Consider the following 22,775-nt stretch of genomic DNA (forward strand, 5'->3'; position numbering starts at 1 on the left):
CTGATCAAACTCACCTACCTGTGATTTTCTAATGATCTTGAAGACATTGATTAGCATGCTCAGGTGTGTTTGATAAGGGTTAGAGCTAAACTCTGCAGGAAAGTGGATCTCGTGGGCCACATTTGAGGATCCCTGGGCAAAATGTTTATTTTTCCTTGAATGGTTCACAATAAAACCACAATGACCTGAATGACGCGTTATCAGCCGAGGCGCCGCGACTGGTCTGTGATATCCGTGCAGAGAGGCATCATTCTGGCCTTTTTGTGGGCGGCAGTGGGGTGTTTATCAGCACTGGGTTTATACACGCACACAGACACAACAAAGGGTGGAAGCACAACAGTGAGTCATTCTGCAGTTTCAAAATGTGTTAGTATGATGTAGATGCAAATTAACAGAGGTGAAGAAGACACATCGACCCACACACTGCCCTCACTGTCATTGGTCTGTACATATGTCATCAAAGGCAGATAGGCCTACTTGAAAGAAGATAAGGAACATCACCACAACTCATTTAAAAAAAGTAAAATAGTCGTTTAGTACATTGTTTATTAATTTGGACACTGATTTTTAGTAAGCATACTATATTTAGCACTTTTTTTTTTTTTTTTGCAAATGTTTCTTTTACTCGCCATCCAGAAGTACACACTATTTGTGTTTACTAACGAAAAAAAAGAGAAAAGCACATACCAAAATGACTAAAACTTCAACTAAAATTAAAACTGAAAACTAATTCAACATATTAATACTAAATAACACTTATGTGAACTGATTGAGGACTTTTTCAAAAGCATCCAAGACGTTGGGATGGAAATTAAAGTGTAAAAGTATATATATATATATAAGATGCATAATAAAAATTGCTTTGTAGTGTAATCTTAAACGCTTTATTTATTTATTTTTTTTTTTTTTTAAATAGGCCAGATAATCATAATCACGAAGGCCAGGAATTCTTCGCTATATATAATTGAAACACAATTATTCAGACCAGAAAGAGCTGTAGTCAGACACTTGCTGAATCAGACTGAAAGTGAGGTTTTCTAGCTACGGTAATTTACTTTTAAATAATCTTACGGAAAAAAAAGAAGAAAAAAACCTTTATCCATAACATCTGACAAATGAGTCACGGGTTTCAGGAAATATTAATAAAAACAAACAAATTCAAGACAGTAAATCGATTCAAACTTAAATTTCAATCAATTTATAATCGCCTGAAATTTATCATTCTTAATAATAATCTTAATATTAAATGAATTAAAACGGGAAAATTATCTAATTTTCAGCTTTATATTGTTACAATATCGGTAATGTAATTAAGTAGGCTAGACAATGTGTATTATTTATCCGTTTTACCTGCACCGGAACTTTTGTGAAAACTACAAATAATTTGCGAAAACTATCACACTTTGCATTTTTGTATTTCGCGCTCACGTGTAGTCTGATCGAGGGCAGTGCATTGTGGGTGTTGAAGTTTCCTGCCACAGGACTTTTGTTTTCTCTAGTCGTGTAGATTAAAGGAAATTCAATAAAAACCTCCGATTTTAAGGATATTTTGTTTACTTTTATATGTGAAACATATATAACATTTTATATGTTAAAAATACATTACATGATTATGATAAAGACTGAAATAGTGCAGTATTCAGTCCAGTCATTTGCAAATGTTTTAAACTTTTTACATGACTATTGGTCATGCTTGTCTGTATTAGCATTTTGTTTATATGTGTAGAATATGATGAAATATATTAATTATCGTAATAAATCAAGCATGATATTCTTCAAGATGACAAGGCGCCCAAAAGTATGTTTTGCAGTGTTTATGTTGAACCACTTGATGTCCAGTATAAAATCTGGTTCCTGAAACAAAGCATGAGAAATGAAACGTACTTCACAATCAGATGTCAAAAAAATAGAGTTTAATGTTCATGTGCTGTATAACAAATTAAATATATTAGTGTTTACAAAACAATATGTGCAGGACTACCGTATGCATATCCTAATGTACTCTCTACTCAAAAGTGATGAGAACAAGTTCTACTGACAACACAGTTTCATCCTACAGTCCAAGATGCATAAGTATATTATACAAAGCAAGTACAAAGATTAGAGAAAGACTGATCATTTCTGTGAGTGGTTAAAGACAGTAACAAGCAAGGAACAAAGGTAGGCGTCTAGATATGTCTTGCTATATAGGTCATTGGTAACGATGTAATCAGTAAGGTCCAATCAGATTTTTTCTTCATCAAACAGTTTTTTCCAAAGCAAATCTTGTTCCAGTTCTCTTAGAGAGCTTAATATTGCCAAGGCTTTAAGTCTCAGATGTTCATACAACTTCTCAAATCTAATTTCCCATTCCACCTAAAACGAACATCCAAAATAAACAACCACCAGCGAAGAACCGTAACGTGGAATGCTTTAAACTAAGGCAAAAAGTTGAAAATGCAGATAAATATTCACATAACGCTTGTCTTGTAACCCACCGATTTATCGCACGTTCTCATTAAACATAAAATATGTTTAAAATGGCACTTAAATTAAGATTTTGCATACTCGAGATCTCTGAAAATAATCTTTAAAAAATAAAAGCACACAATATTTCCACATATTCCCTCGAAATACTGAAGTGTATGATCAGGACGTTAAAAATCGGTCTCTTCATACCGATATAGAGAGGTATTTGTCTTTGACACAAATACAGATTATATAACAGCTTGACCGGTACATTACAGACATGTAACTGTGGAAAACCTGATTATCTTGTGCCTACTTCACCTCACGTGATACTCTAAAACTACAAAGAATGGGACTGGATGATTTCACAGGTACAAGTCCTACAAAAACATTGAGAAACACGAGAAATGTTTAGCAGTAGGATGCAATTCGAGAATCAAACACTAGTGCATATCAGTTTCACATACATTTGCACGTTAGCTGAATCTAAGACTATGTCTACACTACGAAACAGAGTAGAAATACTGTACAGCGAATGTCCTCTGAGGTTGGGACACCTAGACACGTTCACTGAGATAAGTGACAACAGCTACACGGTATTGCTCTACGACTAAATATTCAGAAATACAAATACGTTACGGGATTATGATAAAGACTGGAATGGTGCAGTAATGACGCCCTGTTTTTGACGCCCAGTCCAGTCAGTTGCGAATGACTTTAAACTATTTACATGACTATTGGTCAGGAGGGGAGACATGCTTGTCTGTATTAGCATTTTGTCGGTATGTAAAGAGTACGATTAAATATATTAATTGTGCTTAGTATCGGAATAAATCAGGCATTACTATTCATTCAAGATGGCAAGGAGGCCAAACATCTGGCTCCGAGATTTCAGTGTTTAAATAGCAACGTGTAGCGCAGTTTTCCCTCTGTTTTTACACAAGTAAATTCAGCCATAGCACCATAGTAGAGACTTTTAAATTCAGATTCGTTAGCACTGCTATCAGAAACCCTGACAGAGGAGAAGACGACTGCCTTAAAGACCCCATGAGATCAAAATTAGAGTTTTTAGTCCCTACGCTAGTGTACTAGTGACAAAATTCACTTTCACGGATTTAATTATTTTTTCTTTTTTTCTTTTCTGGGATAAACAAGACTACAGCTGCACAATATCGGGGGGAAAAAAACTGACTATTTTGTTTTTCTGTTGAACAACTTGCGAAAAATTTGTTCGTACTTGGGTAGACTTTACAAGAACAAACTGAAACATCTGTCAGTAATCATAAAGTGAGCAGAGTCCACAAAAAAATTAAAAAATAAAAATCAACCCACTGTTTTTGACTCATTTAATATAACTATTAAATCATATTTTTATTGCGATTATTATTGAATAAAAATCTTAAAGAAATGTTGCGATAACACTAATGTACTATAAAATAGAGTATTTAATAAAATAAAAAATATTGTAGAATTACAATACTAATATTCACTTCTTAATTTCTTCATTTTTGCCTAAATTTCCATTTACTTGTGCAAATGAACAGTGCCAAGCTTCACTCAACAGCCTTGTTGATTTGATGCATTTAGCCATGTCGCAATATCTAATATTTTGATACATTGTGCAGCCCAAATATTTTTGTTGAATATTATTGCTCCTGCTAACAATACCACCAGCGATCAAATAGCAACAGCAAGTAGCAAATCACTGTTTATGGTGTAAATAAAGCCTACTGGCTCTTTAAAAAAAAAAAGGGGCAAACTTTGTTGATATGTCAATTGATAATAGGAAATAGTCAATACAGGAAATGAAAGTGATTGCATGGGGTCTTTAAAGAGAAACGCAATCCAGGAGGCTCACTTAAATAGGCGACAACAACAGCTGCTTACTAACAACTTTAAAAACACTGCATCCCTCCGTTTCAGTGATATTTTACATGCATTCATATACACATACTGTATTTAAATAACATTTAACCGTTTTCAAACAGACATTTTCTATGTATGTACAAATAGCGGACTTTGTGGTCCACACCGATAGGAGAGCATAAAAACATGTGATGAGAGCTAGTGAGAATTAAACAAGTACAGTCAATGACAGCACAAACAGTGTGAATCTACTCAGGAGAATGGAAATAAGGGCTCTAGGTGCTTTGGCAAAAACAAATGGCGAGAAACTAAAATAAACTCTATTTTGAGGCAACGTTGGTTGTTAAGGCTCTACTGTAGTTGTGCTTGTTTAGTATTCACTGACAGACGACGTGTATTGTTGTAGGTTTGAAACGAAAGCATTCGGGGCTGCTATCTGGAATCCTCCGGCTCGGATTTGATGGGTTTCTTCTCAGAGAGGTTGAGGGCGCGTGAAGATGGGTCTCCTCCGTTATCTGGGAAAAAAAGAAAAGAGATTACTGAATCCGTTTATGCCATTTATGATAAATTGCTTGCAAGGTTCCTCATTTGCAAGTTGCTTTGGATAAAAGCATCTGCTAAATGAATAAATGTAAATGTTAAGTTGGCAATTACAAATATTATATGGATCATTCCTGTTATGCTCGATAATTTGTGTTTAAATATGATTAAAAACACCTCACAATGTTAAAGATCAAATGTTAGTTAGAATCTCACAATTAAGTGAAGATAAAACATATGGTGAAATGAAATAATTTCATTACTTTATGAATTTAATGATCAGATGTTGTCATTTTGTCATGTCTCCATAAGTTTCTAAAATTGAAAAACTGACAATTTATTAAAAATAAAATACATTAATAATAATAATAATCATTAGTCATTATCATTTGTGCCATATGCCCATGTGCTTCTAAAATGGAAAAAGTGTTAATTTATTATTATTAAAAATAATAATAATAAATTATTTCTTCACTTTTTACTTTGTAATTAAACAGTTTAAAGCAAAACATAATATCAAAAAATAAAATGGTGTATGTGAACTCAATATTGAGCATTTTAGTGCTTTAATTCCTACTTACGTTAAATTGAGTTAAGTTTGAAAATATTCAAATTACAATTAACATTAAGTGTCTTGATCTGAGCATATAGCTGAATGTCTGATATACCCTTTTATAGAAACTCTTCATATTATAACACAAGCATACTCAGTTTACCCCCCCCCCCCCCAAAAAAAAAAAAAAAAAAGGTATTGCAGGAATGACCCATGTATGAAAAACACATTAGTCTAAGTCAGCCATGGAGCACTAAAGTGTTTATTGTCCTAGGCTGTAAGTGTGTAAGATAATGTGCAATAAAAGCATCTACTGGAAGACGCTGAGTGTGTGTGGCTCTGTTTCAAGGTTACTGCTTTGCTACTAGTAAAGTGGCATCTTAACTGAAATTAAAATTCATTTATTATGGATTTGAGATGCTCTACAAAAGGCAGTGTTTTTAACAGTTTACCCATTATAATGTTTCTAAGCTAACAATTTGACATTTCTAAAGACCACAAACATACATAGCACACCCAAATACTGAGTATAATAGCTCATTTTTATCATTAAATAATTTTTCAGTTTTGAATGAATAAATATATTAATAATGGCTATTTCTAAACCAGTCCATTTGTATTATTTTAAAATATTTTTTAATAATATTTGTCCGTTTTGATTAAGCATATTAATGATGGACATTTCTTAAAAGGCAATTTTTATTTTTTTGAACTACTTTATATTTTTCAGTTTTAAATTAATAATAAATATATACATATATATTTATTATTACGCTTCACTGGTTTTCAGTACTGTCTAATGTGTACAAAAATAATCTGGATGGTCAATCAAGAGTAAAAGACAGTTTGTCTGCTTTTCTGATAGTAATAGCAATAGTTGTTTTGTTCGCTTTTTTTGGTCTGGGATCGTGAAAATGAATTTCTTGACTTCTACATAATGCAATGTGCAGTGTGGTTCTCAACTGGTTTTGCTTTAGGATTTTCACATTTCTTGATGTAAAAGGACTTCCAAAAATATTTTACTATAAAATTATATTATATAAAAACATTTAAAAAAAAAAAGAAAATTTTTTTGATTTTGAAAAAGATAATAAAATTAAGTAATTCTTTCCAAAAAATGAAATTTACTTTTATATTCAAATTGTGCAAAACAATTGGCTAATATTATTATTAATTAATATTATTGTATTCTCAAACACTTATTAAATTTATATATTTTTGCATTTATATGTATAAGTTTATTATATACAATAATAATGTAAATAATAAATTATATTATATAAATATTATTATAAATATCATAATTTGATGTTTGATAATATTACTATTTATTAAGTTGAAATCTGAGATTAACACTTTTTTTTTTAATTCTTTATAAATATGCACACTTCGTTTTTTATTATTATTAAAATCTAGTGCTCTACTGCAATTATCTGACCAGTTTCTAGACAAGAAAATTAAATTATCAAAAGTGTTGAATGTCAATGTAAAAAAAAAAAAATTGAAAAAAAAAAAAAAAGGTTTAACATAATAATCTTAATCTTATGTCCACACATTAACTCTGACATCCCCAAAAATATTTGTTTTCTTTTTTTATGCTTGTGATCTCCCTAGTTAGACCGCAGTTTAAAATCCCCTGATTTCGTAGACAAGATTAAAAAAAATATCATTCTTGCAATTGCTGCACAGCACATTGCTTTGGATAACAGGCATCCATCACATGACAAAGAACCCATCATCTCAAATGTTATATCATGCACAAACTCACCCTGCTGGTCAGTGTTTTTGTTGGCGGAGAGCCCGTTGCTGTTCTGCCTGTCTGTGCTGTGTTTGTAGGGCCCTGGTGGAACCCTCCACTCTAGAGCCTGCAGTCTATCCTGCGCTGCGGCGTCATGCAGTATCTCCATCTGCTTGGCCAACAGACGCTCCAGCTGAACCTATAATATGCACAGACAGCAGGGAGTCAGACAGGCGGATGTGTACAGTCTCATACGTACAGTGTGACAGAAATGACTTCCAATATTCATAATTCACAACATACCGCAAGTGATACAAAACAAAACTAACCATAAACAAACTCCTACAGTTCAAGTATCTGCTGAATATGAAACGGGTTTACAATTACTGTAAATATTTAGTTATTGTATTAATGTTTTCTCATTACATTTCTCTGAATATTATTATAACCAGACTGTGTGTGGAGCTTTATTGATTCCAATAGCACCCCTCCTACATGTGCAACGGCATCACCTAAAAAGAGCCAAACAAAAACTTTTACTGCTATTTTTTTATTTTATTTTTTACACAGGAAGATGCTATTCACAGTTACAAAATGATACGTTTCCACTTCACAACACAAAAGCAGCATAATTAACTGATGTTTCTGAGAGAATGCATTCTGCCAATCTATCCATTAAAAAAAAAAAACAGAACAATTAAAGAGAAAAGACAGCCCAGAATGAGCTTTAAATACTCAGAGGTTGCTCTAACAGCTTAAGAGACATAATGGAGAGAATTATCAACTTTGTCTTAGATATGAAAGACATAAAAGACACAAATGAGATTACTGTTGACAAAGTAAGGAAAGTAGATGAAAACGAACACTTCTAGCAATGGAAGCATCATTGCATGCTAAAGTGTGTAAAACAAAAAAAAATAAAAAATAAATAAATTCTTCGGTCTTTTACAGTCATTTTTCTCTCTAAGGTCAAGTACTGTCATAACGACACTAAAGTTTGAAGAGCAAAAGATATTTGCATGATTTTATCTTTGAATAATATTGCATATTTTTGGTTAGTATTAAAATCTTAAATCATTAAGTGCATATGTTGACAAATCTGAGCACATTTTAAGAAAAATCGGAACAATCAGCAAAAGCACTGAAAATAAAAATCTTTTTAGGACGTCTCTAACAAAAATATCCAACCATTAATTGTTCCTACATTAGACCAGTCGACCAAAAAACAGGTCATGGTCAGGAGGACAGGTGAAGCTCTTGCAGCTACTGACCCAAAAACCTGCATGATAGGATACCAGAGCGAGACATGTGGTGGTAGACAGACATGAAGACGGAGTCAGCGAGGCGCCTGAAAGCATTCCTCTCCCACACACAAATAAACACACTGTCATAATGCAATCAGTCACCTGGATGTTCCGCCCAACCGTCTCCTCTCCTTTAGATCTGGCGTGGGCTAGCTGCTCCTTAAGGGTCTCCTGGCGCATGTGAATGGCTTGCAGCGCCTCCTGGAGGTCAAAACAGCCCTCCTGCAGATCGATACACATTCATTTGATATTCCCTTCCAGAGGCAGTCAATTTCAAAATGAAGTTTGCAATTTCTGCAACATAATGAGTTTCAAATTGGCTTCCCTCCATCCGTGCCTTGTTTCAGCAGGACCAACGGACAGTCCTGCCCAAATTTATGCCATTGAATGTAGCCTAATTCTGCTCAAATAAACAGAATAATCTTATTGTAGACTTTTTTGAAGAATCAACCCACTGACTCATAGTTTCATCCACATGTTAAGCTGGCAAGCGAGTATTTAACACCACAAAAATTAAGCAAATCACCAAAAATTCCACAAACACTCAGCCGCAATTATCCAAACAGGCGAAAATTTGCAAAAAAGCCCCACACACTGTGAAGGTGAAAGGCAAGTCCTCAGGCCTTGAAGATGATCATGTTGTGACTGAAACATTTGCCATTCCTCTATTAAAGCGGTGTTTTTTTTTTTATTTCACACTTGCTTTTCCCACTTGTCCTAATGCAGCTTTATTGTGTGCAGGCCTTTTTTGCAAATTAACACCAAAAATCTGACATCACATTACAAGACGATATATGACAATATACCTCCAGTAAGTCCACAAACTATAGCTGTTTCCATCACCCTGTTTTTATGGGTATTTTGAAGTATCACATCAGAAACGGGTGATGGGAATACCAAATTTCGAATAAAAATCCCTTAATTCGCTAAAAAAAATTATGCTCGATTGAAGTGGTTTTTAACCTGTGCGAAAAAGGGTTAATGTGAATAATGAGAGATGGAAACACATTTGCTGAGTAAATTCCTCCATGCGCATCAAGAAAGTCATGTGACTTTGCTATGGGACGGCAAAACCGGACTAAACAGCGGACCGATCTTGTTCCACAGCATCTGAAATGTTATGGTCATTTTGAAACTCCAGAGCAAAGTCTGTCATCAAAGCACTTCCGTATAATTGCCTCCCAGAACTCCCAAACAGCAGGCATCCACCTCCGAAAGCAATAACTGTATTTATTTAGTTTTGTCTGCTCGCTCTAAGGCGCAAGTAATTTATTACATAGGAAAATTATTATATTCAGTGGCTTCTCCTACTTTTCTAAGAGATATATTGTGCCAGCTTACCAGGAAGTGACTATTTTGTTCTCTTTGACTCGTCGGATGGAAACGGTGTTTTATTTCAATTTTGCGCAATATTTCAATTTTGCGAATAAGTTAAATTCGCAACTTTGGATGGAAACCCGGCTTATGACAGCAATGGACATAGAACTGAAAACCTAAGAGATAGCAATATGAATCAACTTTTTACTGGAGGTCCATGGGGTTAGTGTGACATTTGAAGAAGACCTGAACAATTCCAGGACAAGTTGTTAAATTTCAACCACTTCACAGAGCGAATCCACTAATTTTCCACTAACTAAAGCTTCATTCCTCTTGAGAGAAAAGGTCAGATACTTACTAAAATGTCATCCCACTTAAGAATCCCCTCAGGATGAGTTTCAACCTGACGGGTGGATGAACAAACAGAACATTTTGTCTGCCGTACTGCTACGTCTAAATTACTACACGAAGGATGAGCTTGAAAACTTCAAATATTTGCAAGGGTTGCCATGGGTGCAAACTACCAAAGACATTCCTCTCTTTTCACTACTAGTTGGGAGTTTGAGGCAGAGAGGTAACTGCTAATAACAGCTCTGACGCAAATTTGCCAACACTCACGCAGTAACAATGAAATCTTCGAGCCACTCCTGTGAGTTATGGCTTTTCTCTTTCTCGACACAGAGGCTGGTCTTCTAGAGCGCACAGACAAAGGTGTGCGCGTATGCCTGCATGTATACGCATGTGTCTTCAGACTCAGCCCCTTTTCACTTTGTGGTATCTGCGCAAATGCATGGGCGTGGGTGATTCCGAGTGCACCCACGTAATGATGTCACTTCTACCTCAAGAATACGGGTGGGCGCACAACTGATCTCATTTGGACCTTGTCTGGGTGCATGTGGGCGGGCGGCTTATTCTCACTGGTGTGGATGGGAGTGTAATGTGGGCAGAGTCGAGGCCAGACAGGGACAGCGAGAGGGGGAGGGGAAGTTTATGCTTTTTTCTGCAGTTCAGACACACATGCTATTAACTTTCACACGCTTTGAAATGGTTAAACGTGGAAAATACATTCTAGAAGGAGTTGGGTACAAGTTAACTGCATCAAAAATGCAAAAACAATGTAATAAGCATGAAACCGCAAAACACTAACTTGACAAGAATTTTCAGTGGTATAGACAAAAGTTCAGCTTGCTTTATGCACAAACAAGTTATTTTTGCAAAAAAAGTGGTGGGGTAGTTTGACCGATTGTTAAATTTCTAAAAGAATGTGACAATAAATACCCTCTCTTTTAAATGTAGCAGGAAAGTCAGAATGAATGAATCAGTTTGTTTGGTTTAAAAATGATTTACCAATTAAAGTAGCTTGAAGAAAAAAGATATGTTGGTAAAAATGTGACAAAATATACGCTCTCTTTCTTAAGCATAGCAGGAAAGTCAGATTCAGTTAAGTGAATCAGTTAAAAAAAAAAAAATATTCAATTATTTGAGTGGTTTGACCAAACGGTATGTGACAAGATATAACCTTTCTCTCTTAAAGCAGAGAAAGTCAGATTCAGTTTAGTGAATCAATTTGTTCATTAAACATGATTCACAGATTCAAGTAGTTTGACCAAACGGTACACTGCCAAACTGTACAAAAAAAAAAAAAAAGTGACAAGTTAACAAAGCAGGGAAAGTAGATTCAGTTTAGTTTCTTCAAATCAAAAAAAAGGATTTACCAGTGTCATTAGTTTGAAAAAGTGGTATATTGTTTAAAAATGTTACAAAACATAAACTCTCGCTCTTAAACGTAGAAGGAAAGACAGATTCAGTTCAGCGAATCAGCTTGTTCGGTTATGTTTATGGGTGGGATGGATGCGACTAATCTGTGGCTCTTTAAACAAAATAAAGTGATTTCTACCTTACTAAATTCCAATAATTATTTTCATAAATTATAATATCGTTAACATGAATGTGCCATTTAGAAATATGGCAACTTTAATCAGCATGACATGAGGCATCACATTTATACCCAAACAGAATTAATTTATATGGAACAAAAAAAACAAAAACAATTGTGGCTAGAACCTGCTTAAATGATCTCGATTTGCTGAATAGAAAGTGTTGTTTGGGTGCCTGTCACTGCTTGTTGAACTTGCAGATGTCTTTTTTTTTCAAACAACGGGTGAGTAATTCACTCCATTATTGTACGTTGCTTCACATAAAATGTCTATTGCAAAAGACTGTTGATAAATATGCTTATAGTACATTCTCAACATGATTTCTGCTGGGTGCAGTGCTCGTGCCGTAAACTAAATATGGCTGCCAAAATAAATATGCACCACTTACGTGCCGCAGATGCAGTTTATGTTAAAGAAAGTCAACATCCTTTATACATTAAGCACAATTGTTTTTTAAATATTGCCTTTCATTGCTTGTTTTAAATTAGGGTGTTTTCTATATTTTCTTTTGTTGTATTTAGTGCAAAAATATAAGTTTAATGCTTTAACCCAAACCTAGATCGTCATTGTTTCGGTGTTAGATAAATTTGGCTTGGATTACAAAAACCATACTTTTTTTATTAGCTTGTTGTGCCATTACACTACCGTTTGGGGTCAGTTTTTTTTTTTTTTTTTTTTTTTACTTTCTATGCATCAAAGAATCCGTGAAAAAAAAAAAAAAAAAAAAAAAAAAAAAAATCACAGTTTCCACAAAATTATTAAGAATCACAACCGTTTAAATGTTATTAATAGGCAGATAAAGTTGTGATGACTGTAATTTGAAATTAGATGTGAAAATATATATTTATCTCATTTTATTTATTAATTTTTAAGGGTATGTTTAAGGGCATACTTCATTAAGCCTGTATACATATATAAACATTTTGTATTTATGTATTTAATAATTAATTAATATTATTATTTTATGTGCTTTAATAGCTTATTTAGTGTTTTTTTTAATGATAAATGTTGGGGTTGGAAAATTGTATTCTGTATTGTTCATGGGGGTTCTAAAATAAAATTAATAAAAACAGAGTTGAGAAAGACTTTAAAAAAAAAACAAAAAAAAAAAACAAATCTTACTGGTCCCAAACTCATGAACGGTGGTGTACAAGGTACAGTTTTGAAGTAGCTTCTCTGGTGCTGGTGTTCATTCACATGACTAGTGTGGGAACATGACGTAAATGTGAGGTATAAAAATGATTATTAACTGAGTAACAATGCAAATTAGGGGGAAAATGAAGGCACTTGGTAATTTGTCGCTGTCTGATATGATAAAGAACTCATTTCTCCTTAGATGTAGAGTGGGTAGAAACCACTGATTTTCCAAAGTGGTCACATGTCTGTGCCCGTACGCGGAGTGAAACCAGGGCAAAGGTTAAGCGGGCAAACACCTGCTCTTCTTCAGACACCAGCCCAGCCCATAAGCATTGATGTGGGATGTTAGAAGTTTCCAGTAGATCTAACGACTGGACAATGATCAAATGTGTCACTAGAGAGCCATGAATGGACAGCTGCCATAGAGCACAAAGGCCTCTTCAGCAAACGACATCAATAAGATCACTATGTGTGCAGCTAAGCATAGGGCAGACTGATCACGGATATGTAAGTTATGGAAAAATAATGACCATGGGCCGGCTAAATATGGATTTAAGGTGTGATCGAGGGAGTGGGCTTGCGAACATTAGTCCTTTGTAACTTCTCCAGGCTGAACTTTGACCTTTCCCCTACACCATTACATGCAATCCTGATGGAACTACCCCGCATGCTCCTGCAAAGCCCTCCCACACAGTTCAGTATGCTGACAGGCAGCTATGCAAACAAAAAGCCACTGGACCCACCCAGTGTCAATCCTGCCTCCTACAACAGTTTCCTCGCATATCGGTGTTAGCGCCATAGCACACATTTATAACAAAATGACTTGAGAAATTGTGTTGAAAGCTTCAGACAGATTTTTTGCAGAAGTCATGAAGCAATTTTACTCACCTCGGTTTTAATTCTCTTGGGCGACGGCTCATCTCTGTCACCGCATCGAGATCTGTAGGAAAGAAAAATAAATGTTCAGCCCTGAACAAGCTGGGTAAAACCACTAGCAATTATACATTCTTTTACAAAAAGTTTTTTAAAAATTATTTATTAATTCATTAAGCTTTCAAAAGTTGGGGACAGTAAGATTTTTTTTTAAAGAAATTAATACTTTTCCGGCCAGGATGCTTTAACTAGACAAAAAGTGAATATATTTATAATTATAAAGTTTTCTATTGCAAATAAATGCTTTTATTTTGAAGTTTCCATTCATCAAATAAACCTGAAAAAAATGATCATGGTTTCCACCAAAATATTAAGCAACACAGCTGTTTTCAAATAATTCAAAGCATATTCAAATAATTTCTGAAGAACTGAAGACTGGAGTAATGGCTGCTGAAAATTCAGCTTTGATATAACAAACAAACTTCATTTTAAAATGCATTAAAATAGAAAACGGTCATTTTAAATTGAAATAATATTTCACACTGATACAGTATTTTTTTAAACTTACTTATGACACCAATCTTTTGAATATGTAAGGGTAGGCAATTAGATTTTGTTTGTCTGTCTCTAGGAGAAAATAGTCTATCATTGTGGACGTGTTATTCCAATTACTTTCCCCAAAATGTTGATATTTTTATTTTGAATTTTTAAAAATAATACCTTAAAACAAAGATTTTCAAACCCCACCCCCCATAATTAATTATGCTTATTAAAATAGTTGGAAATGACTTTATCTTCTGCATGGACCCCCTTCAATAGTTTCATAGACGCCTGCTTGAAAACCCTGGCCTTAAAGTACTATTATTTGCTTTAGGAATACTAGCTTTTCACCTGCAACCCAATTTAGGAGTGCCCTTGGCAAATTTCATTATGACGCAAGAAGCATTGTAAGAAAATTTGGCCTAGATAACTTTCACAATACCCAGTCCATGACTGTGATGCAATCTTTCAAGTTTTGAATGAGTGACTGCAATTATGTAACGCCAAAAGGAATTTTCCATCCACTGACACGCAAGCCTGGCAATCCAGGAAACACCTGCTCGGTTTCTTTGGATGGCAGGTTTTGAGTGTCTGATAAGGCCTGTGAGCCTTTAGATGCAAAGGAGTGGGAGTGTTCTCATCTCTCCGTAGACCTCAGTGCAGCACTTCACACCTCAACACAAATGCCACGCACAAAGCCGACTTTGATATCTCGGCTCGGCTCTAAGCAGACTACCAGAGAGCAGATCCTGAGCTGCTCACAATGCATTAGCATGAGCTATCTCTTTCTTGGCTTAAAGGCTAAACATCATGAATGATTACGCTAGTCACTTATGGGGTGTAAAAAGTGATGCATGCAGAGAATTTGAATCCATTAAAGCAAACAAACAACTCCTCTACACTGTGCGTTCTTCATACTAACGAGGTGGAATCTGCAGGATGTTTTGTGTTAATCATGAATTTATGCACTGATTTTGGGGGGAAATCTTCAGAATTTTGTGATTTAAACAATGGTAAAATGTTTTAAACAAAGATACTGACACTCATATTGAGGGCCTACATCTGTGGAAATGGTCTGACAAACGGACAATCCTGCCCCAAACTCATGCTATTGGTTACCCGAACTACTCAAACAGAGCAATGTTTTTACAGTGTTACCACTTTTTAGGAAAATTTGTCTGTGCATAATGAACTGGCATATGATAAATTATTTTAAAACTGAAAAATTGCTTGTTTTAAATAGTTTCAGTTTTAACCAAAGGTCCAAAATTAGTCAACCATGGTGTTTCATGTTCAGGAAATGACCTCAAAGTTCTTACTTGCTGGTTCTGTAGGTGTATTTGTAGGTGACCTCTCGGGAGACCTGACGGGCCAGTCCGAAAAGCTCATCTCTGCGAGTCAGCAATGCCACCTCCTTCATACAAAGCTGTGCCGCAGCCTCATTCACTGTCAGCTATGCAGAAACAAAGATTTTTATCATTCAGTTGATAATAAATATTGTTATGTGCTAAGAATTAAACCAGTCCCACAAGCAAGCAACACCCCTGCATGATATTTCTGGTGCAGCCAAATAACCGATGAAGTACTTCTTGAATCATGTCTTACTGGAAGTACAGCATATGCTGGTTAGGGATGTTTTGAAGCATGGCAGCTGGTTTGAGCTGGTTTAAACCAGATCATGACCAACTAAGGACCATCTTAAACCAGCTCAAAACAGCTGCCATGCTTCAAAACATACCTAAACAGCATTTGCTGTTTTTTTCAACAGGGTATGCTTGGAAGTGCATGATATATTTAAACCTCAAAAGCAGCCAAAGATGCAAAAGCGCCGTAAAATGTACCTCGTGCAGAGTCAGATGCTTCCCATCCTTCCGTTTTGAGTCGAATCTCCCATATATGGCGCTATACTTGCGGATTTCCTCTTCCCTGTGCGGATCCTCGTCGCTCATATCGAAGATGTGGCTGATCATCTTGGCAAGCTTCTTATTTCCCTTCAACAGTTCTTTAACCTCTCCGGGGTCACTCTTGGGCAAAGTCTGAGCGATTCTTTCCACGCACTCCACCACGGACTGAACAGCAGCCGCGTCTAGTGCCTCCAGGCCATCCCGAGGGGAAGACGGAGAGCCCAGTTCTGCCGGGGACAGACTATGCTCGCTCTCCGTGCCATGTCCGGCCCAAAAACGTGGCTCACTGCCACTCTGGAGGGGCGAAACAGTGGCAGAAGAGTTCCCGTTGCCCGATTCTCCTTTTCCGGGATCCACGCAAGCAGCTGCCAAACACTTGGGCACTTTGACTTGGGTGTCTCCACGCGCGCCATTCCCAGGCAACAATGTGGGCGACCCTTCGGGCAGCTTGTAGACGGGAATGCTGCAGACAGGAAGGGATGTGAGGGGCTGATTGAAAAGGGCAGGGTTTGTGACCCAATCGCGCAGAGCTTTCTGTAGGCGTCTGACGTGCAGCGGCTTGCTGGCCATGCCTACGAGCGCCATGATCTCGAGAAACTCGTCCTCGCCAGCCTCGCAGAGCTGCTGAACGTCGTCGCCACCCTGCTGGATGAAGGCGTCATAGTAGCACAGCAGGTTGGCCCTCTGAAGGATGCGGTAGAGCTGCAACTCCCCAAGGGTTCTGGGTAAGGCCGCTGCCATACCTGAACAAAGGAAGGAACAAAGTAAGCAATTAAAGGAAACAAAGCAAAAGCGCTTGAAGGAGAGGACACTGGTTGCCACAGCAGGGGGAGGAAGAGAAATGTGTGGCTGGATCCAAGAGTCGCGACTATAAGAGAGCGCCTGTCAGGCTCCTGGGCTGCTGGGAGAGTCACATACCACACTCCACCTCTGCAACACGCGTAGGTGGACTCTCTCAGCACAGGCCTCATTTGTTTCTGCTGGGATCTAGCTTCTACAGCTGCCACTGTCAGGATCTGGATCCACAGCAGCACAGATAAAAGCAAGATTGGCTGCAGGGGAGGGAGGTGGGGTAATGAAGCCGTGTGGGAGTGGGACGGTAGGTGTGCATGCTAAAAAGATAGCGCTCTGCATTTTACTTTAATTCACCCACTTCTTCCTTAGAAGGATCCAGGGATTATGAATGCACGACAAACATACACGCACACACACTGCAAACTTTGTCAGAGACTGTAATGCATATCAATGTGGTAACCGAGCTCATTTGCTTATTTTAGATGCATTTTAGAAATGAAATGTAAAACATGACAGTCAGAAATATCGGAGATTTGGTGGGGACATGTATATGTTTTGAATCTGCATTTGCAAATTGCCACTCATCAGTGGATCGTGCATATTTATAGTGATGATTTACAAATGCATATACAATGCAAATGAATAATCATTCAATCATTCAAAGCACAAGCACAATATTTTGCATCTTTGAATGATATTATGTGAATGTCAATTAGATTACGGATTAGTCATAATTTGGCTGTTCATTTGTCACAGTAAAAATGAAAAGATCAAGGCAGAAATTAAAGGTTCCTCAGATCACTGGCAGAACACTGCGAAGAACCTCAACCTGTGAAACTTACAAAAGGATCTAATAAGTTCCTACAAGAACTCCAAAGATGGTCGATGGTTCCTTCCCCCATCACAGGGGAAAGGCATTGAGAGACACTTAAATTATATATTGAACTTCATTGAGTACACAACATGATAACTGAGGCACATTCAAAATGATGCCTAGAGGTTCTCCAGAGGGTTCCTCCAGCATGGCAGTCTGAAGATCTCCAAACAAGCCTTTTAATTTTTAAAGTGGTGAATCATATTTTGTGAATAAGAATTAGGTTACTCATTTGTGAATCATATTTTGTGAATACATTCTTTCTAAGACTATTCTGACCCCTAGAGATATGTCAAGAAACTTATATTGTTTCAACGTCGTCAGAAAACAGTATTTTACATTAAAATATACCAACTACCTGTTTTTGTAGACATGAATCTGCCTATAAAATATTGTCCTGTTACCCTAAATTTCAAAATAAACTTCCACTGACATACACATCTGCATTTGCACTTTTCTCTGCCTGCTATGAAGTATAAAAGACAGAAACTGCTTTCAGAGGCACTACAACAACAAACATGTCCAAAAGTTGCAGAACTTTTATGGCATTTCTATACTACACTCATATACTTCAGGATTAAATAAATAAAATAAACAATTTAAAAATAAGTTAAAAATGTAGTAAAAAAATAAATTAACCACTTTTAAACCATGCTAATGTGAATGCCAGACCTCGATTATTGTTCTTTCAGTGGCAGTAAAAGATGACAGATGCTGCTAAATCATCATGACTGTTAGTGTACTAGAGGTGAGTACGAACAGTAACACAGCGAGGCTGATAGTGAGTACTGATGAGTGAGTGTATGGAGTCTAATGAGGACACCCCACAGCACAGCAGAGTGATCCGCCACTCTAATGGATGACTGAGGCCTAGACCCAAGAGAAGGGTGCCTTGTTGAAACCAATTCAGTATCAGCATGAATGGCACTTAGGTAGCAATTTATCCAAAGCTCTCTCTCCCCGCAGCATGCTGGCTTCCTAATGCTGGAGATCTAAGGCCAGGGCTTCACGCAACACGCTGAGAGCACTCACAGCACGTACTCATGTTGCCCAACAGCGGCCTCTTATCAATCTAAATGAATAATGGATTCACATCGAGACCTGTCCTAAATAGTGCAATGAAGCTATCGAAAAGGACCTTCTCTTGAAAGGCAACCTATCAGTTCTGTGCATCAGACTAAATGTTTGTGGAGCAGCTGCTCTCCATATAAAAGCAACAAGGGCTGTTTTTGTGAAAGAAACGTAAGGCACTACAAGAGGAACAAAATCTATTCACTTCATAAGTAGATGACTACACAAGAAAAGGAATCATTTGTGTACATAAGAAGTGGGGTATCTCTTAAAGGACTAGTTCATGCAAAAAATTAAATTGTCATCATTTACTCACCCTCAAGTTGTTTCAAACCTGTATAACTTACTTTCTACCGTGGAACACTAAAAGAGATGTTTAGAAGAATGTGCATTCTGCTTTTATCCACACAATGAAACTAAACCAATTTCAAGTTTGGTCTGTTCTACTATTATAGGAGTTCAGATGATTGGAAATAGTATACCCTCTGGTCACCCTCTGGTCACTATTCACTTTATAGAAAACAGCAGGAACATTAATTCTCATACCCTGTACACTTCTTTTATGCTCCACAGAAGAGAGAAAATCGAATGAAATGAGGATGAGTATTTCCATTTTTGAGTCAACTATTCCGTTAATAAAAATTGGTATAATTACAAATATTACAAAATGTAAAATAACTTGCCACTATGCACTGTCTCATAGACATAAATGTCCTCAACATCACCTTTCAACTGCTTCTTTATGAGGACCATCAACTCAAGTTCAACTTGCTTCTCAAAGCACTTCAAAAGACGGGTGCAAGCGATCTCATTTAAGTGGCAGTGCATTTAACCCAAACACTGTATGATTCGTCACAGGGTCTTTCGAAAATAATAGGGGGAAATATTGGTGAGGAAAGTAGAGAAGGAGAATAGGCATGATAAATGTTCACCACTTTGCATTTAATATTAGTAACATCTGAGTCTGTATATCGGGGGCCCAGTGTGTACAATGAGTCATAAATTCACAGGACACATTTCAAAACAAAAATTCCCATTACCCCATTCCAATTTATTATTCAAATTATAAACCAAATAAGAGGCATCACCAACTATTACTAATGTTTATGGAACAATAATAAACCATATCTGGCGGAAGAGCATTACATTATTATTAGGAGGAAGCAAAGGTAGCTTTATTATAGACACTTAACACATTGTTATTGTTTTGTCATCAGAGACTATGGCAGAACTGCTGGAAGGAAATTTGTTAAATTTGGGCTGTAGCAATAAAGTAAACAGTTTGGAGCCATCCATGAAATATGATATCTAATATGATCATCTAATTTTCACCATCATCTTTAGACCATTTTTTTTTTATCAAACCAGTTGTCAAATCAATCACAACAAATTTTGGACAGTGCCAATTATTGCTCAAAAATAAGCAGTTGTATTAGCTACAATACAATATTTTTTTCTTTACAGGGAATGCTATTTTCAATATTAGTTTTACAATACTGTAATATATAATAACAATTACAATAGTCTATATAAATTTGAGCTTCTGGATTGTTGGCCCTGTAATATCTGCATGCAACTATATTCATTTTCATCATTATTATCATACATTACATTTCTTATCTACACAGAAACAAATCAATTGCTGTAAATATAGATTGAATATTTCAAATAATATTGTATATAATATCCTATAGCTAGCTCTTGAAATTCCTTGGGAAAAATATCAGCGTATGAAATTCACAGATACACAAGCCATTGCACAGTGGAAAGCATTGGGAAAACTCTGACTGGAAGAGAAGAAACGCTAAGGATGCTGTACACACACAGCTGCCGACGACCAGACGCCCACTGGGGCGCGTTCCATTCACACACAGTACCGAGAGCTGTCCGGTCTGCACGGCGCGCACATGGATCACAAAACACGCAGGAAAGTTGCACACAATGCATGAATTCAGAGCTCAGCAGCATTTGCAAGCGAGACTGCACGAAAGTACTGACAAAGACGTACCTTTTGGTTTTCTTTTTGTCTTTTTCCACCAAAACTCTCCCAAAAGCGCCGTCTGGATGTATGATTATTAAAGTTCTGAAATATGACGCTCCGTTGAGTTACGCGACGCTTCACCTGACGTCCAGTAAGGTGCCGCGCGTTCGGCGGGTAAGCGACGCGTCCTTCGGCTCTCTGTTATTGAATTAACTCTCACGCACTCTGTAGTTTGAACTACGGAGGGACTCTCAAACTAGTTGGTTTCCGCTCTCTCCCCTACTGCCAGAATTGGGATATTCCGCGCTTGCTACATTGCTCTCTCACTCCCACGCGCCTGCGTGACGCAGATCCTGGCGTGGGCGGTAGCGGCGCGTGGGAGGCTGCTGCATGGAATACCAAACCTCATATCAGCCGCATGCACCGCCTCATATATATATATACATGGACATTTATCATGTTTGTTGACCTTACTGAAAATACGCCAGCATACAGCATAACGGTTCGGTGGCCGCCTGTACGCCCACACTGGTGCTATTCTTGCCCCCTCCTCCTCCAGTGAAAATTCACCTGCTGCCTCCTTGTGCATTCCAGTGGGGCCCTTTTCACATCTTATTAGTTCTACCTATTCCATTTATAGAGTTCTGCGCTAATGGCCAATAACAAGACCTGCAGGCAATCTCATAAACAACATGATTACTTTTAACTTTTTTCTGGAGATGAGTTAATTAGCTAGTGAAAGCTTCGGCAATGCTGGATCTTGGGTTTGTAATTAAAGAGAATACAAAAGAAGAAAAACTTGCACATGTACAAAACCACCTAAACCTAGATTTGCATTTCCTGAAGGAAATACCACAAAGAAGCACAACAGTGTTCAAGTCTTTGGCAAGTTTAGGTTTGATGTCACAAAAATTGTATATGATATTAATATCTATATATTCTATTTGTTTCTAGGCTATATATGTATATGGATCACATAACCAGTCTTAAGTAGCACAGGTATATTTGTAACAATAGCCAAAAATACAGGTGCATCTCAATAAATTAGAATGTCGTGAAAAAGTTAATTTTTTCTTGTAAGTTATTTCAAAATGTGAAACTTTCATGTATTTTAGATTAATTGCATGTAAAGTAAAACATTTAAAAAAAAAATGTTTTAATTTGCATGATTAGAGCTTACAGCTAATGAAAATCAAAAATCAGTCTCTCAAAATATTAGAATATTTACTTTCAATTAATGACCCTCCCTACAGTACAAATTCAGGGTCTCTCTTGTTCTTTGAAATCACAATAATGGGGAAGACTGCTGACTTAGCAATGATCCAGAAGACAAACACTGACGCCCTCCACAAAGACGGTAAGTCACAGAGGGTCATTACTGAAAGGTGTGGCTGTTTACAGAGTGCTGTATCAAAGCATATTAAATGCAAAGTTGACTGGAAGGAAGAATTTGGGTAGGAAAAAGTGCACAAGCAACAGGGATGACCGCAAGCTTGAGAATACTGTCAAGCAAAGCTGATTCTAACACTTGGGAGAGCTTCACAAGGAGTGGACTGAAGCTGGAGTCGGTGCATCAAGAGTCACCACGCTCAGACGTCTTCAGGAAAAGGGCTACCAAGCCACTTCTGAACCAGAGACAACGTCAGAAGCATCTTACCTGGGCTGTGGAGAAAAAGAACTGGACTGTTGCTCAGTGGTCCAAAGTCCTCTTTTCAGATGAAAATCAACTTTGCATTTCATTTGGAAATCAAGGTCCCAGAGTCTGGAGGAAGAGTGGAGAGGCACAGAATCCATGTTGCTTGAAGTCCAGTGTGAAGTTTACACAGTCAGTGATGATTTGGGCTGCCATGTCATCTGCTGGTGTTGGTCCACTGTGTTTTCTGAAGTCCACAGTCAA

At 36.9% G+C, this 22,775-nt stretch overlaps 1 protein-coding gene across 1 annotated transcript; it reads right to left on the minus strand.

Annotated features, from left to right (window-relative positions):
* Positions 1-1,894: 1,894 nt before the first annotated feature.
* LOC306877151 (NGFI-A-binding protein 1-like) lies at positions 1,895-21,165 on the minus strand. Its single transcript, XM_079428699.1, has 7 exons — positions 20,906-21,165; positions 16,095-16,900; positions 15,573-15,706; positions 13,729-13,780; positions 8,552-8,671; positions 7,128-7,344; positions 1,895-4,928 (listed from the first exon to the last, which is right to left on the minus strand). Exons 2-7 carry the CDS (start codon positions 16,896-16,898, stop codon positions 4,873-4,875), a joined length of 1,383 nt encoding a protein of 460 aa, XP_079284825.1. The 5' UTR covers positions 16,899-16,900; positions 20,906-21,165; the 3' UTR covers positions 1,895-4,872.
* Between the last annotated feature and the right edge of the window lie 1,610 nt (positions 21,166-22,775).

This window comes from Barbus barbus (genome assembly GCF_936440315.1).
Source record: "Barbus barbus genome assembly, chromosome: 11".
In the NCBI taxonomy this organism is placed as follows: domain Eukaryota; kingdom Metazoa; phylum Chordata; class Actinopteri; order Cypriniformes; family Cyprinidae; genus Barbus; species Barbus barbus.

What these genes read in the sequence shown, in the direction of transcription:
- LOC306877151 (XM_079428699.1), bottom strand. Translation starts at nt 16,898, where the DNA reads ATGGCAGCGGCCTTACCCAGAACCCTTGGGGAGTTGCAGCTCTACCGC. An exon ending in AGCATCTGACTCTGCACGAG is followed by an intron (nt 15,707 to 16,094) that starts GTACATTTTACG and finishes GTTTCTGCATAG; the next exon opens with CTGACAGTGAATGAGGCTGC. An exon ending in TACACCTACAGAACCAGCAA is followed by an intron (nt 13,781 to 15,572) that starts GTAAGAACTTTG and finishes TCTTTCCTACAG; the next exon opens with ATCTCGATGCGGTGACAGAG.